The 14,152-nt window shown below is 38.1% G+C and overlaps 2 protein-coding genes across 2 annotated transcripts; both read left to right on the forward strand.

The window, feature by feature from the left end:
• The first annotated feature begins 8,563 nt into the window (after positions 1 to 8,563).
• On the forward strand, positions 8,564 to 9,971 carry LOC127101951 (uncharacterized). The gene is made up of 2 exons (XM_051039375.1): positions 8,564 to 8,799; positions 9,302 to 9,971. Exons 1-2 carry the CDS (start codon positions 8,564 to 8,566, stop codon positions 9,969 to 9,971), a joined length of 906 nt encoding a protein of 301 aa, XP_050895332.1.
• A 216-nt stretch (positions 9,972 to 10,187) lies between these two features.
• Positions 10,188 to 11,507, forward strand: LOC127101952 (uncharacterized). The gene has a single exon (XM_051039376.1). The coding sequence runs from the start codon at positions 10,188 to 10,190 to the stop codon at positions 11,505 to 11,507; it is 1,320 nt and encodes a 439-aa protein (XP_050895333.1).
• The last annotated feature ends 2,645 nt before the right edge of the window (positions 11,508 to 14,152 follow it).

The following is a 14,152-nucleotide window of genomic DNA, read 5'->3' on the forward strand; positions in this document are numbered from 1 at the left end:
AAGATCAATATCAAATTGTGTGACACACATTGTCACACCATATTAGCATGTGCCTAAAACAGAAATGACAAAGGCTAAAAATGCACAACCAAGCCTCAAAAATCACACAACATGTTGAGAATCAGCACACAAAATTTCATGGCAATTGGATCATTTTTTAGCATTTCACATCAATTTGAATGAGGCATGGTCCAAATGTATACATGTTCAATCAATCCAACACAATTTATTTTCCAGAAATGATAAAATCCTAAAATCAACACCATAAAATTCTAGACATTCCAAGGATCATGTAGAAAAAAACCTGGAATTATTTGGATCATTATACTATTTTTGGTGATTTTTTGAAGATCATGGAAAAAATGAAATAAACATTGAAATATCATGAAAATAATAAAAAGAAATGGACAAAATGGAAATGTCTGAAGCCGGAATCGAAGTGTGTACGCGCTTATGCCAAAACTACGTCGTTTTGGCCAGGAATTCAAATGGAGAAACGCGCGCTAGTGAAACGACGTCGTTTCGCCCCAGGGTTTATAGGCGGCGGCTGGTACTGTAGCTCGCGGAGGAAACCACCGTCTTCCTCATGAAGACGGTGGTGGTGAACAGTGACATTCACGAATTTTTTTGCAGAATCATGAAAAATTTATATCATTTTAAAGCTTGTGACATGTAGGTTCCAAATCTACCATTATTTTACTCTAATTCATCATGATCACAACAAATCGAAGAGAAATCAACATGAACATTCAAACTTTAATCTCATGTATCTTCCTCAATATTGCGCCATTTTTCATGTTCTTTATACCAGTGGAATCAGCAAGCAAAACTCTACAACTCTATGTGTATAAAAAAGAGAATTAAGAGGTGCGAAATTCTGACCTCTTGGAGCTTCAACAATGGCAGTGGTAGATTCAAGGCTTGGCAAGCATCCAAATCCACTCCTGTATCACTGTTATGAAGCCTGAAGTTGAAATTGAGGCTTGGCACAACCTAGATCTAGCTCAAATAATCATTTCCATCTTCATGTTCTTCCTTGGATTATGCATGAATTCTGGCCAAAATCAATGATCCAAGGCTTGATCTATACCAAATCAATATCACAGAACCAGAATATGGAAGAAAATAAAGGCTTATGTGGAAGAAAATTGAATTTGGATTGGGAGAAATTTTGAGGGAAATTTTCAATCTAGATCTAGAATTGTGAATAATAAGAAATTCTGTTATGATTAGCTATTTATATGACATGTTAATCCATTTCCTAATCATGCTTAGGCTTGGCTAATTACATTTTAATAAGAAAAAATGTGTTATGCAAAATTTGGTTTTTTCACCCCATGCATGCAATCCCACGTGAACAGTAACAATGGCCATGCAATTTCACTTAAAATCCTCTTACAAACATGTTGGAATGGTTAAAAAGTCCATATGATGCACCAACTTTGAATTCATGATTTTCCCTCCAAAAATCACATGGATAAGCAAATGATTATATGACAAAATTTCATGCAATGTGATGAATGATTTGGAAAGTTCATGTCATGAGAAGAATTATGCAAAAAGGAGCACTCAATTTGGAGTTATGAGTCAAAAGTTATGCCCTTTTGAAGTTCCATGCACACTTGGCAATGATTTGATCATATCTTCTCAACCATTCATTAGATGCTCATGATCTTGGACTTTTTGGAAATGGGAGAGAAAGATCTTCAACTTTCATGTTGGACAAAATTTCATTTGAAGCTTCTTTGATGTTGGAAAGCTGAGTTGAAGTTGGTCCAAAAACTTGCCATTTTTGGAAACTTGAAATTACAGGTCACCTTCCATTTTTGGAAACTTTTGATCTGGCTTCAAAATCTTCAAGGTATGAGTTTGACATGTTGAATAAACCTCTTTTGGGACATGAATGAAGTGTCTCAAACTATTTCTCCACCTCCTAGCCCTCAGTTGACTTGCAGTTGACTTTTATGGGCCTTAGATGACCTGAAACTGCACTGATGACTTTTGAGTCTCTAGCACCTGGTACAATGGCTTCAAAATGAACCTTGATTCATGTGAGCTCTCTAGAACAACCATAGGGCCTTTATCTCATGGAAATGCCTGGTCTCTTGCACAGATGAATTCTCCTGATATCAGTTTTGACTGATAAGATGCAATGTACTATGCATTGTTAATGTAATGTTAATGACCTAAAAATGAAATGAATGTACAAATGGGGGGTGCAAATTTGAGGTGCTACACATAACCTAAAATTTACCCTGAGTTTTCAGTTACATCCTTATAGTAAAATTAATCCATTTTGTCGTGTATTTCATAAGTTAAAAGCATTTATTAGAGTTTAGATGAAAAGTCATGAATTCTGGCATTTTATCTGGTCTTGATGATATTCATTTAGTCATCTGTTGATTGAGAAGTCGAAAGACTTGATTTCTCGATCTGAGAGTATCATTTATTCTATTGCATCTTGTTTCAGAGATTTAGAAGGTGATAATCAAGAGAGTTGTCTTCTCTGAATATGTATAGGTTTTGTTTGTGTTTGAGAATGAGAAGCAAATGGTCCAAGAACGATTCATTTGCATCTCATTGTCCATTCTAGTTTATTCAGAAAACAATTTAGTTCATTTACAAGACGTCTGTATTTGAATACTTGTCACAACATGTATTTTGTTTTGCATAACACTTAAAATGTCAAACAAAATAGTTTTCCGGATCTACAGACAGAACAGTCAAATTGTTTCCCAACAGTACTTCGAATTTGTTGGCGAAAAAATTCAAAATTGAGCTTTTAGACGTCAGTTTTTTTAACTTACTATTCGCATAGTTTAAACTGGTGTGCTAATTTTAATTTTTCGACAACTTTCTCGGCCGCATTTTATCCGCCTGAGCCTTTTAACCGATCGATTTTTATTTCAAAAATATGATTTTTTCCGGGAAGCATATTTCACGCTGTTGATTTTGGTGTAGTAAGTTTTTTTTATTACTTTTTCGCCCAATTTTTATTTATTTTTAATCCGATTATATTTATTTTTTAGTCAAAATGTTCAAAATTAAATATTTAAAATTAGTTATATTTTTATTTCAATTTTATATAATTTATTTTAATTTGTACAAAATTCATTTGGTTTAATTTGTTTTAAGTAATTTTGTCACTAGATAGCACTAAAAAGGGTTATTGGCATTAATTTTATTTTATTTAAAAAATAACCTTAGTTTGAGCGACAATACCAATACATGTCTCTCTCTCACGTTTGGCTGAAGAAAAAAAAACAATAGATATTTGTTTTTGCTTTTTATCAAACCGCCCTACCTCTTATTTAGTAAAAAGGTGCATCGAAGTACAGCGAGCGAGAGAGGACTTGTAAGAAATTTTCTACAGTATTTTTCAGAAAGCCACACACAAGATATTTTCTCACTTCCTCCAACACCATCTCACCTCCATATCTATTTTCTTCTTCTCTCCCATTTTTTATCAGATAGAAATCAATTTTTTTAAGAAAAAGAGTAACGAAGATAGATCTCTCTTATTGGTGCATTTCCAAACATCTTCATCTGTTTCATTTTCTCTTGTCTATCTTATAAGCACAAAACTACAAAACCTTATTTCCCTCCTCCAAACAACAACACAAACTCGCCGTCTCACCGAAATACCACGACGTATCGATTCATGTGATGTTCACACCACCACCGCTGCTCGACGGCGCACTTCCGACGACGTTTACGCCGACCAATCCTCTCCATCTCATCCCCTCCTTCCGGTCACCGTAAGTTTTCATTTGATTTGTTTTATTTGTTGTGGTTGTGGTATTTTATTAACTTGTGTTGGAATTGTTTTTCTTTAAAACAACAAAGATGATGAACAAGTGACTTGAGAGAGAGGGGTAGATTTTTAGAATTATAAACGATAAAAATTGGTCTTTGTTGTTACAGGGAAGAAGAAGTGCTATACACATGAGAAGATGAAATAAATTGCTTTTTTTTTTATTATTTTGTTTATTCTCTGCCACGTGTTAGGCAGGGAGTGGTTTTATAAAAAAAACCTGGAAAAATCTTCATCTCCCTCTTATGAGTTAAATCTCATTCCCTTTTTTTTATTATTACTAATATTTTTTATTAATTGATTTTTTATTATTGTGTTTTTTTTACTTATTATTATTTTATGATTATCATTTTATCATTATTATTAGGAATAATTGTTTTATTAATATTATTCATTTCTATTATTATGTGTTATTATTATATATATTTATTATCATCATTATTATCTTTATCCTTATTTTGGATCATTTATCATTATTGATTACTGGTATAGATTATTATTATTATTATTATTATTATTATTATTATTATTATTATTATTATTATTAAATAGATTTTTTTTGATTTATTTGTCCGGTCGATTTTTTCACAGATACGTAGTAGTTTCAAAGTTAAAAATTTAATTTAACTTCAGAAATTGCTTACACGTATAAAGTCTTATTGACTGACCTCGTGTAGGGTGATTCCTACATGAATCGCTTTACGATTGTTTAATTTAGTGCTAAATTTCTTTTTAGTTTAATTTCTGATTTTGACTTCAAGTCTCTTGGCTTTCTCTTGAGCCTTCTTACAACGATATTCTTTTATTTTATATTTGTCTTTCAAAGCTTATATCATTTAATTATTGTATTGTATCCCCATTCGACAAACTGTACCCCCATTCCCGAAAAAGTGTAATAAATTTTATTGCTTTTGTTTATTTTTATTGTATTAGTTGATTGTTAATTCCAAGATTAAAATCAACCCTTTTTTAGAAAAGAACAAAAACAAACACTCGATCCAACGTCGAGTCTTTTGTCCTAAATCAAATCCAAATTGATTACAAAGTCAAATATACCCCTGCCACATCCAAATTATTTTCATAAGTCAACTTCTGACACTTGATCCAATGTCAAGTCGTCCCCCTATTTTCAAAAGATTTTCACAATAAAGATGGAAGAAACTGATTAAGTTTAGACTTTCTCTATTTCGGATGTTAGGATACTGCTGTAGAGCTCAATGTTCAAACATTCGCCTTCCATATTAAAGTACAATAATTACTAGAATTACGTCATTTCTCTTATAGAAGAAAAAGATTGATTGGGTATCGACCTTCTCTTTCCCGATTATTTGGACACTGCTTTAGAGCTCTATGTCTGATTAATCGTCTTCCGTTAATGAACTTTGACCTAATTTGCCACATTTTCATAAACAAACTTTTGGATGAAAAGAGAGTGATTGGGCTTAGGCTTCTTCCTTTTCGGGCATTCGAGTATTGCAATAGAGCTCCCTGCTTGGATGCCTGTCTCCGCTTAAAATTAACTCAAATTCATCAAACTTATTTTCCGCCCTTGTGCGACTCCGAAAACATTTTCAGAAAAGAGTATGCAACATCCATTTTGATGCGAAACAAACAAAGACTTCAGCCTCCAAGAGCGAGCAGCAAGTAAAGGTTTAATCGCTCAAATATGATCCAAGCATCACTCTCTTTAAAAGCAATCCACCCAGTAGTTCTCTTTGGGGAGAATTACGTATGCCTTGAGTTCTTCATAGCACCTGGAGATACGTAGGAGCAGGATTGCAAAATCTTTTCAGGCACATTAGTATTAAAAACCATAAGTCTTTCCTTTCTTTATTTCTCTTTCCTCACCCGATAAGTAGAAGATCACAAACGATATCACGCTAACACTCTAATACAAAACTAACTAAATGGGTCCCATCGAGTACGATGGATGTGAAGGGTGCTAATACCTTCCCCTTGCATAACCGACTCCCGAACCCGATTTTGGTTGCGACGACCATTTCTTTTTTATTTTTATGGGTTTTATCGATATTTCCCCTTTCCCTCTTTGGGAATAAATAAAGATCGGTGGCGACTCTGTTTCGTTTATATTTCGAGCGTTCCTTACGCTTGGGTATTTTTCGCGCCGCCACAGCTGGCGACTCTGCTGGGGACTTCCATCTCCTATGCGAGTCCACCCTAATTTAGTTTGTTTTGTGTTTGAGTTTTTGCTTTTATCTGTTTATTTGCTTCTTACTTGTTTTATCTATATATGCCTTTATTATTTGTATTTCCAATTTCTGTATTATTGATATATGGTATCATTGGAACTTTTTGGACTATTGGCATTTGTGTGAGGAAAAGCTTTATACCCGAGCTATGAGAAAAACTTAAGTTAGGATGGTGGTTGTGTAGTATTGATCCGCGAGACATCGGACTCGTTAGGTTGATGCGAGAACCCCACTCAGATGAGATCCCTTGAAAGTATTACTGTCTTATGATTACTGTCTGAAGAACTTTTGTATAACCCTGAACCTATGGCTTTTAGGACCGATGGTTGTGTAGTGTTGACCTATGAGACTTAGGACTTGTTGGGTTAATGCAAAAACCTCACTCATAATAGATCAGTCTTTGAGGACATTATTGTCTTACGAGTAGTCGTTCTGACGATAATATTGTCAGGTGTGATCCATGACTCTGGGAACCGTGTCTAAAACCATGGAGTCGATGGTTGTGTAGTATTGACCTATGAGACTTAGGACTCGTTGGGTTAATACAAAGACCTCACCTAGAATAGATCCTTTTTAAGATATTATTGTCTTACGATTAGTCGTTCTGACGATAATATTCTTGAATTGGGTCCATGACTCTAGGAACCTTTTAAACCCTAGAGCCTACCTGTTTGGTTTTCCTATTCCTGGAACCTTTCCTCCATGAAGTAATTAATCATAATGTTCCAATGATCACCTACCCAACTGTACATACATAAACATAAAACATTTCATAATCATAACACATATGACATGTGCATATTTTCAAGGGACCTAAAGACTCGTTTGAGTGCAGGCATTTAGAAGACATGGGTAGCAATAAAAAAAGTACTTATTCATTCAAGTTCAGGAATCCAAAGCTAGGATTGATTAAGGGGTTGATCTCAGATGTGAAAAAAATCAGAAGGAACAAGTTTTGTGTTGAGTATGGTGACCTGTTGACTATCATGAACACCGAGGTGGATGCTTGGGCCATTTTCACTTTGGCACAATTCTATGATCCTCCCTTGCGGTGTTTCACATTCCAGGACTTCCAGTTGGCGCCAACACTGGAAGAGTTCTCACATATAGCAGACATTGGTATCAAGGATGAAGTCTCTTACACTGGTCTAGGGGAATTTCCTACACATCAACAAATAGGTTCATCTATACGTCTAGATAAAGCGGAAGTGAAAGCTAATCTTGGACCAAAAGGAGACACTTTGGGCTTCAATTTGATGTTCTTAGTGGGAAAAGCTTCAGATTTCAAAATTAAAGAAGATTGGGTCGCTTTCAATGCTGTGTTAGCCTTGATACCCTATGGGATTGTCTTGTTCCCAAACATTGATGACTTCGTGGACATGGCTGCTATACGCATTTTCTTGCTCAAGAATCCCATTCCCACATTGCTTGCAGATGTTTATCACTCTATCCATTGGATAAATGAGAAGAAGAGGGGATGATCCAGTGTTGCGCTCCTTTACTGTATAAAGGGTTCTTATCTCACTTACCAAGCGAAGGGCCTTTTGTTCAGAACAAGAATAACCTCAAGTGGTCTCAAAAAATCATGTCTCTCACTGCCAATGACATCACCTGGTACTCTCGTGTTTATGATGATGTGGACATAATCGTCAAATGTGGCAACTTCCATAATGTGCCACTCATAGGAACTCGAGGTTGCATCAATTACAACCTTGAGCTTGCTATGCGGCAACTTGGGTTTCCTATGAATGGCAAACCAGAAGACAAGTTGTTAGAAAGTTTCTTGCTGGGAGAAGGAGTGAAGGACTTTGATCTGGTGAAGAGGATAGGTCGTGCCTGGACTAAAGTTCGTAGAGAAGGAAAAAGGGAGCGTGGAAAGAAGAATTGTATAGCTAGAGGGCCATATACAAGTTGGGTCCAAGCCAGAGCTTCTCAAGACAAACTACCATACCCTTATGAGCCTCCAATGCATACAAATCCTCTAGAACCTACTCACGTCACTATGGAGGAAGCTAAAGACCTCAAAGTTGTCATCCAAAATTTGGAAAAAGAGAATGAAGAGCTATGGTTGAACCTTCTCCGGATTACTGAAGAACGGGATAATCATAAGTGGGAGCTTGGGCGGAAGAAAACACAGCTTCAAGCAAATGTAGAAAGGACTGATAAGGAGGAATATAAGAGAAAAAGAGTCAAACAGGGGTTAGATCAGGCTGACAGCTGCTTGAATACCGTCAAAAGCCAACTGAAAGAGGCTGAGAGGGATTGTCGTGAGAAAGAGAAATGGTGGAAGCTCGCCACAAAACAAAAGAAGGAGATAAGAGAGACGCTTGAGGCTGAGATAGCCAACCTCAGTGTTTCACTCTGTGAATCAAAAGAAAGGGAAGAACGAGAACGCCGCAGTAAAGAGAGTGCTCTGGCTGCTACTCAGGTTACACCTGAAATATGGAAAGCAAAGTGCTAGGAGGCTGAAAATGCTAATGAGTGGGAACGATACTGGAGAGGCCAACATGACTCTTTGCTATGAGAAGGTGAAGATTAGATGAACGCAAGGGAAAATGTGAATGCTAGTTTGGCAGCCTGCGAGGAAACCATCCAGTTTTTACATGAACAAAGAAATGAGTATCGAAATAGGTTTGCCAGTTTGATAGACTTCTGTAATGGCATGGCTAAGAATGTGCCTTTGATGCTAAGATGTGCTCTGGAAGACATAGACAATGACAACATCCCTCTTTCAGTGACCAAATTTATTTATCTTTGTGAAGACATGATGAAAAGGTTCAAAGGAGAGTTGGAAGAGATCAACAAACAGAAGCCTACAGTCTAACCCTGTTGTTTCGTACTTTCCTTTATGTTTGAAAGAATATTTTGTACTCAATCCTTGTACTCTGTTTTGAATTGAATGAATGAAGGATTTTGAGTTTCTTTTATACAAAAAGTTGGGTTCCATTCTTGTTTTATTCCCCGTGATCTCTTTGAATGCTTGCTAAATAACAAGGAATCTAACACGGTTCCCTGAAAATAAAATTGAACATAAGCATAAAAGACATTTTTTATAGCCACGTGTATCAAAGTATGCATCATGCATTTCATTTCTTAAAATAAAAATTCATTTCATTTTTTCCTCGTCTCCAGTAGTTCAAGTTGATTCCTCAACGTGCATACGCTACCCGCTCCAACACAAGAAGAATCATGGATGTAGTTCGAGAAGAACAAGCTGCCTTCAGAGAGGAGAGGGACTCTGTCAAAAGCAAGATTGAGCAGATCTAGTTCTGGCTAGAAGGGAAGAAGAGGCTCGTGTTGCCGCTGCTGCATCGAATGATGCTCTAGTTCAAGGGGTTGCTCTTCAGTCAGGACCTTCAGTTCCTATTCCAAATCTCGTTATCTACGGTCTTCCTCGAGGTTTTGTTCCACCTCCTAAAAGAACTCATGTTCCTCCGCATGCGCATACTTCTGAAGTAGCTGATGGAGTCGTTGCGCAAGGACCTCCGATAGTCAATCAAGTGGTCATTCCCCGCACTGATGAGGAGCTCCAGGACGAGTTTGAAATGCAGAATTACAATGGAGCTACTCCAATGGTCATCCCTACTGCTGCCCAAGATTCTGAGGCTATCTTGATGTGTCATGCTCTGGCCGAAAAGCTAAGAATCTTGGAAGGACATAACTCAACCCGATTGAGTGCCTTGGAGATGTGTCTGGTCCCAGACGTGGTGATTCCTCCAAAATTCAAAGCGCTGGAATTTGAAAAATACAAAGGCCTCACATGTCCTAACATACACTTGAAAATGTATTGCAGAAAAATGGTTGCCTATGCCAGAGATGATAACCTGATGATCCATTGCTTTCAGGACAGTCTAACTAGGGCATCTTTGGATTGGTACATGCAGTTGGAGTGTAGCAACATCCACACTTGGGATGAGTTGGCTGAAGCATTCGCAAAGCAATACTAATATAATACTAACATGGCACCAAACCGTACTCAGCTTCAGAGTATGGCCCAGAAAGACAATGAATCTTTTAAAGAATACACACAACGCTGGAGAGAATTGGCTGCAAGGGTGCACCCACCATTGGTTGATCGTGAATTGATTGACGTTTTCATGGGTACCTTGTAGGGCCAATATTATGAAAGATTGATCAGTAGTGTGTCCACAGGATTTTCTGACATGGTGATCGTGGGAGAAAGAGTAGAAGAAGGACTGAAAAGTGGTCAAATCCAGGGAGGTTCCAGCAGTCAACCAATCTTGAAGAAGCCTTTCAACGGATTCAAGAGGAAAGAGGGTGAGACTAGTGCCATTTCTTCTCAGAGGGGGAGGCCACCATACAAGGCTCCTGCTTCTGTGCCTTATTATCAGTACCCTTACGTAGCGGCTGCTCAATATCCAACCATGCCTTACCGTCCAATTGCTCTTGTATCTATTCCAGCTCCGGTACCTCACTATCAAGTTCCAGTTCCTCATTATCAACCTCCACAATCTCAGTTCCAGGATCCTCCACCTCAACATCAACAGAGAAATCAACAGAATAATCAACCACGTCCAGTTCAGCAGCAACGACCAAATCAACACAGGCCATATCAACAGGACAATAATGTGAATACCACTCCTATCCCAATGACTTACACTCAATTGCTACCGTATCTGATTCAGAATGGGACTGTTGTGCCAAGGGCATTACCTCCAATGCCGAAGCCGCATAAGCCTTGGTATGATGAGAATGCTAGATGTGCCTTTCATGCTAATGCAGAGGGTCATACAATAGAGAATTGCAAGGTGTTCAAACTCCGGGTTCAAGAGTTGATAGATCAGAAAATATGGTCTTTTGTTGATGTTCCAAATGTGGGGAACAATCATTTGCGTAAACATGATAGTTCAGGTGTCAATGCTATAGAAAGTTCAACTGATGATGGATCGATAAAGGATGTGTTCAAGTTGAAGACTCTTTTAACAGTGGTCTATGCTAGATTGATGGAAGCAGAATTGATGAATGGAGTACATGATAATTGTGTGATGTGTTCGTCCAACCCCGATCAGTGTGGTGAATTGAAAATTTATCTTCAACATTTGATGGATCAGCGGGTTATTCAGTTCACTAGAGCAAAGATTGATGAGGATGTTGCCGTGATTGTGCCTGTGTTTGATCAAGAGAGGCTTCCCAAGCCTTTTGTGGTCCCTTATCAGAGAAATGTTGACCTAGAGCCAGTGAAGAAGATTGAGCCCATGGTTATTTATGTTCCCGCTCCATTCTCATTTGACAGTACCAAAGCAGTGCCTTGGAACTATGAGCCTATAGTTTATGTGGGTAACAAACCAGTAATCTTGAAAGAGCCAGATATGACTAACATCACTGGAGCTAGTGGTGTGACTCGAAGTGGAAGGGTTTTCGCTCCTGAAGTGATCCCAAACAAAGAAAGTGCACCAGCAGTTGAACCAACAAAGGGGAAAGAGGTGAATCCTCCAGAAGCAGGAGAAGGCTCATCTAAGTAAGCAGTGACTGCTGAAGAGGGTAGAGAATTCTTGAAGATAATCAAGAAGAGTGATTACAAGGTCGTAGATCAGCTCAACCAAACTCCTTCAAAAATCTCCATTCTTTCTGTACTTATGAGTTCTGAGGCTCATAGGACTGCTCTACTGAAGTTCTTGAACGAAGCTTATGTGGCAGAAGACATCAGTGTTATTCAGTTTGATAATGTGGTTGCTAATCTCAATGCTAGTAGTTGTTTGATGTTCACTGATGATGATTTACCCCCTAATGGGCGAGAACATAATATGACGCTTCATATCTCCATTCAGTGTACAAATGTTACCTTGGCTCGAGTACTGGTGGATACAGGTTCATCCTTGAACGTGTTACCTAAGACTACCCTGGCACAATTGAATATGGAAGGGGTGCAGATGAGACCCAGTGCTTTGATAATGAAAGCTTTTGATGGGTCTAAGCGAACAGTTATTGGGGAGATTGACCTCCAAATCCTGATTGGCCCTCAAACTTTTCGTATTACCTTCCAGGTAATGGATATTAGGCCTGCCTATAGCTGTCTGTTAGGTAGACCTTGGATCCATGCTGCTGGAGCTGTCACCTCAATACTTCACCAGAAGCTGAAGTTTGTTACTTCTGGTAAGTTGGTATCAGTATCCGGAGAGGAAGATATTTTTGTCAGCCATTTGACTTCTTTCAGATACATTGAAGTAGGTGAAGACATTGTTGAAAATCCTCTTCAAGCCCTTGAAGTGGTCAATGTGGTTCAGACTAAGCCAAAACTTGTTGAAGAACCCAAGGGGGTCATGTCCTCGTTGAAGAGTGTGAAAGCTGCAATTGAAGCTGGTTGCCCTGGAAGTTAGGGCACAATGATTGAATTACCAGAGAAGAAAGATAAGTGTGGATTAGGATATCAGCCGTCTATTGAACTTTTCAAAGATCAGAAGATACATCAGGGGAAGGTTCCTAGCATCAAGGAAATATTCTCCAAAGCTGGTTTCCGAAGTGATGATCAAGTGAATGCTCTTGAAGATGAAGATCCAGATTTGTCCAAGATGGTGTTTTGTGTACCTCCGGATGCCGCTCTCACTAATTGGAAGGAAACAGATGTTCCGGATATAGTTTCTTGTTCAAAGTAATTTACTGTTTTCTAAAAACATCCAATGCCATGCCCAAGGCATATGGATAGCTTTGTAGGGCCCATTTTGTGTTAATATTTAAGCCTTATCATCAATGCAAAGCACATTTTTTGAGATCCTTGTCTTTCATCTTTTTAATTTTTTTACAAATAAATAAGCAACAAAATTAAAAAATGGCAATTTTGATTTCACATCACTTTCATTTTTCAAAATCTTTCGCTAAAAAGAAAAATCATTTCCATGCAGATCATTAATAACTGGATCCATTGAACACGACAATGCTATATTTCCCTATGACTTCGACCTCCCGATTAACCAAGTTGAAGAGGATGGTAAGGAAGACTGCGAACTCCCAGAAGAGTTGACCAGACTTTTGAAACAATAGGAAAAGATGATTCAGGAACCAGTGGATGTGATCAATCTGGGGACTGAGGAGGATAGAAAGGAAGTCAAGGTCGGAACTGCTTTGAAAAAAAGTGTGAAGGAGGAACTAGTCAAGCTACTACATGAATATGTGGATGTGTTTGCTTGGTCATATCAGGATATGCCAGGACTCGACACCGACATAGTTGTGCACAAGCTACCGTTGAAGCCTGAATGCCCGCCCATCAAGCAAAAGTTGAGAAGAACTCGACCAGACATGGCTGTCAAGATCAGAGAAGAGGTCAAGAAGCAGTTTGATGTAGGTTTTCTAGTTGTTGCAACTTACCCGCAGTGGATTGCTAATATTGTGCCAGTTCCGAAGAAAGATGGAAAAGTTCGAATGTGTGTAGACTACAGAGACTTGAATAAAGCTAGTCCCAAAGATGATTTTCCTTTACCTCACATTGATGTATTGGTAGATAACACAGCTCAGTTCTCTGTATTCTCCTTCATGGACGAATTTTCAGGATATAATCAGATTAAAATGTCTCCCGAAGATATGGAGAAAACAACTTTCATTACACCATGGGGCACTTTCTGTTATAAGGTAATGCCTTTCGGCCTGAAAAATGCTAGGGCAACCTATCAAAGGGCCATGGTGACTCTTTTCCATGATATGGTACATAAGGAGATTGAAGTCTATGTGGATGACATGATTGCCAAGTCTCAGACAGAAGAGGAACATGTTATTCATCTGAAGAAGTTGATTGTAAGATTGAGGAAATACAGATTGCGCTTAAACCCTGCTAAATGCACTTTTGGAGTCAGATCTGGAAAGCTTCTAGGATTCATTGTGAGCCAGAGAGGCATAGAAGTTGATCCTGACAAAGTCAAAGTTATTCAAGAGATGCCAGCACCTCGGACAGAGAAGCAAGTTCGTGGTTTCTTGGGTAGATTGAACTATATTTCCATATTCATCTCGCATCTGACAGCCACTTGCAAGCCAATATTCAAGTTGTTAAGAAAAGATCAAGCCGTTAGGTGGAACGATGATTTCCAGAGTGCATTCGATAAAATAAAAAAGTATCTGCAAGAACCACCAATCTTAGTGCCACCAGTTCCAGGAAGGCCTCTCATTATGTATTTGACAG

This window comes from Lathyrus oleraceus, chromosome 7 (genome assembly GCF_024323335.1).
Source record: "Lathyrus oleraceus cultivar Zhongwan6 chromosome 7, CAAS_Psat_ZW6_1.0, whole genome shotgun sequence".
In the NCBI taxonomy this organism is placed as follows: Eukaryota; Viridiplantae; Streptophyta; class Magnoliopsida; order Fabales; family Fabaceae; genus Lathyrus; species Lathyrus oleraceus.

What these genes read in the sequence shown, in the direction of transcription:
- LOC127101951 (XM_051039375.1), top strand. Translation starts at nt 8,564, where the DNA reads ATGAACGCAAGGGAAAATGTGAATGCTAGTTTGGCAGCCTGCGAGGAA. An exon ending in TGTGAAGACATGATGAAAAG is followed by an intron (nt 8,800 to 9,301) that starts GTTCAAAGGAGA and finishes AGTTCTGGCTAG; the next exon opens with AAGGGAAGAAGAGGCTCGTG.
- LOC127101952 (XM_051039376.1), top strand. Translation starts at nt 10,188, where the DNA reads ATGGTGATCGTGGGAGAAAGAGTAGAAGAAGGACTGAAAAGTGGTCAA.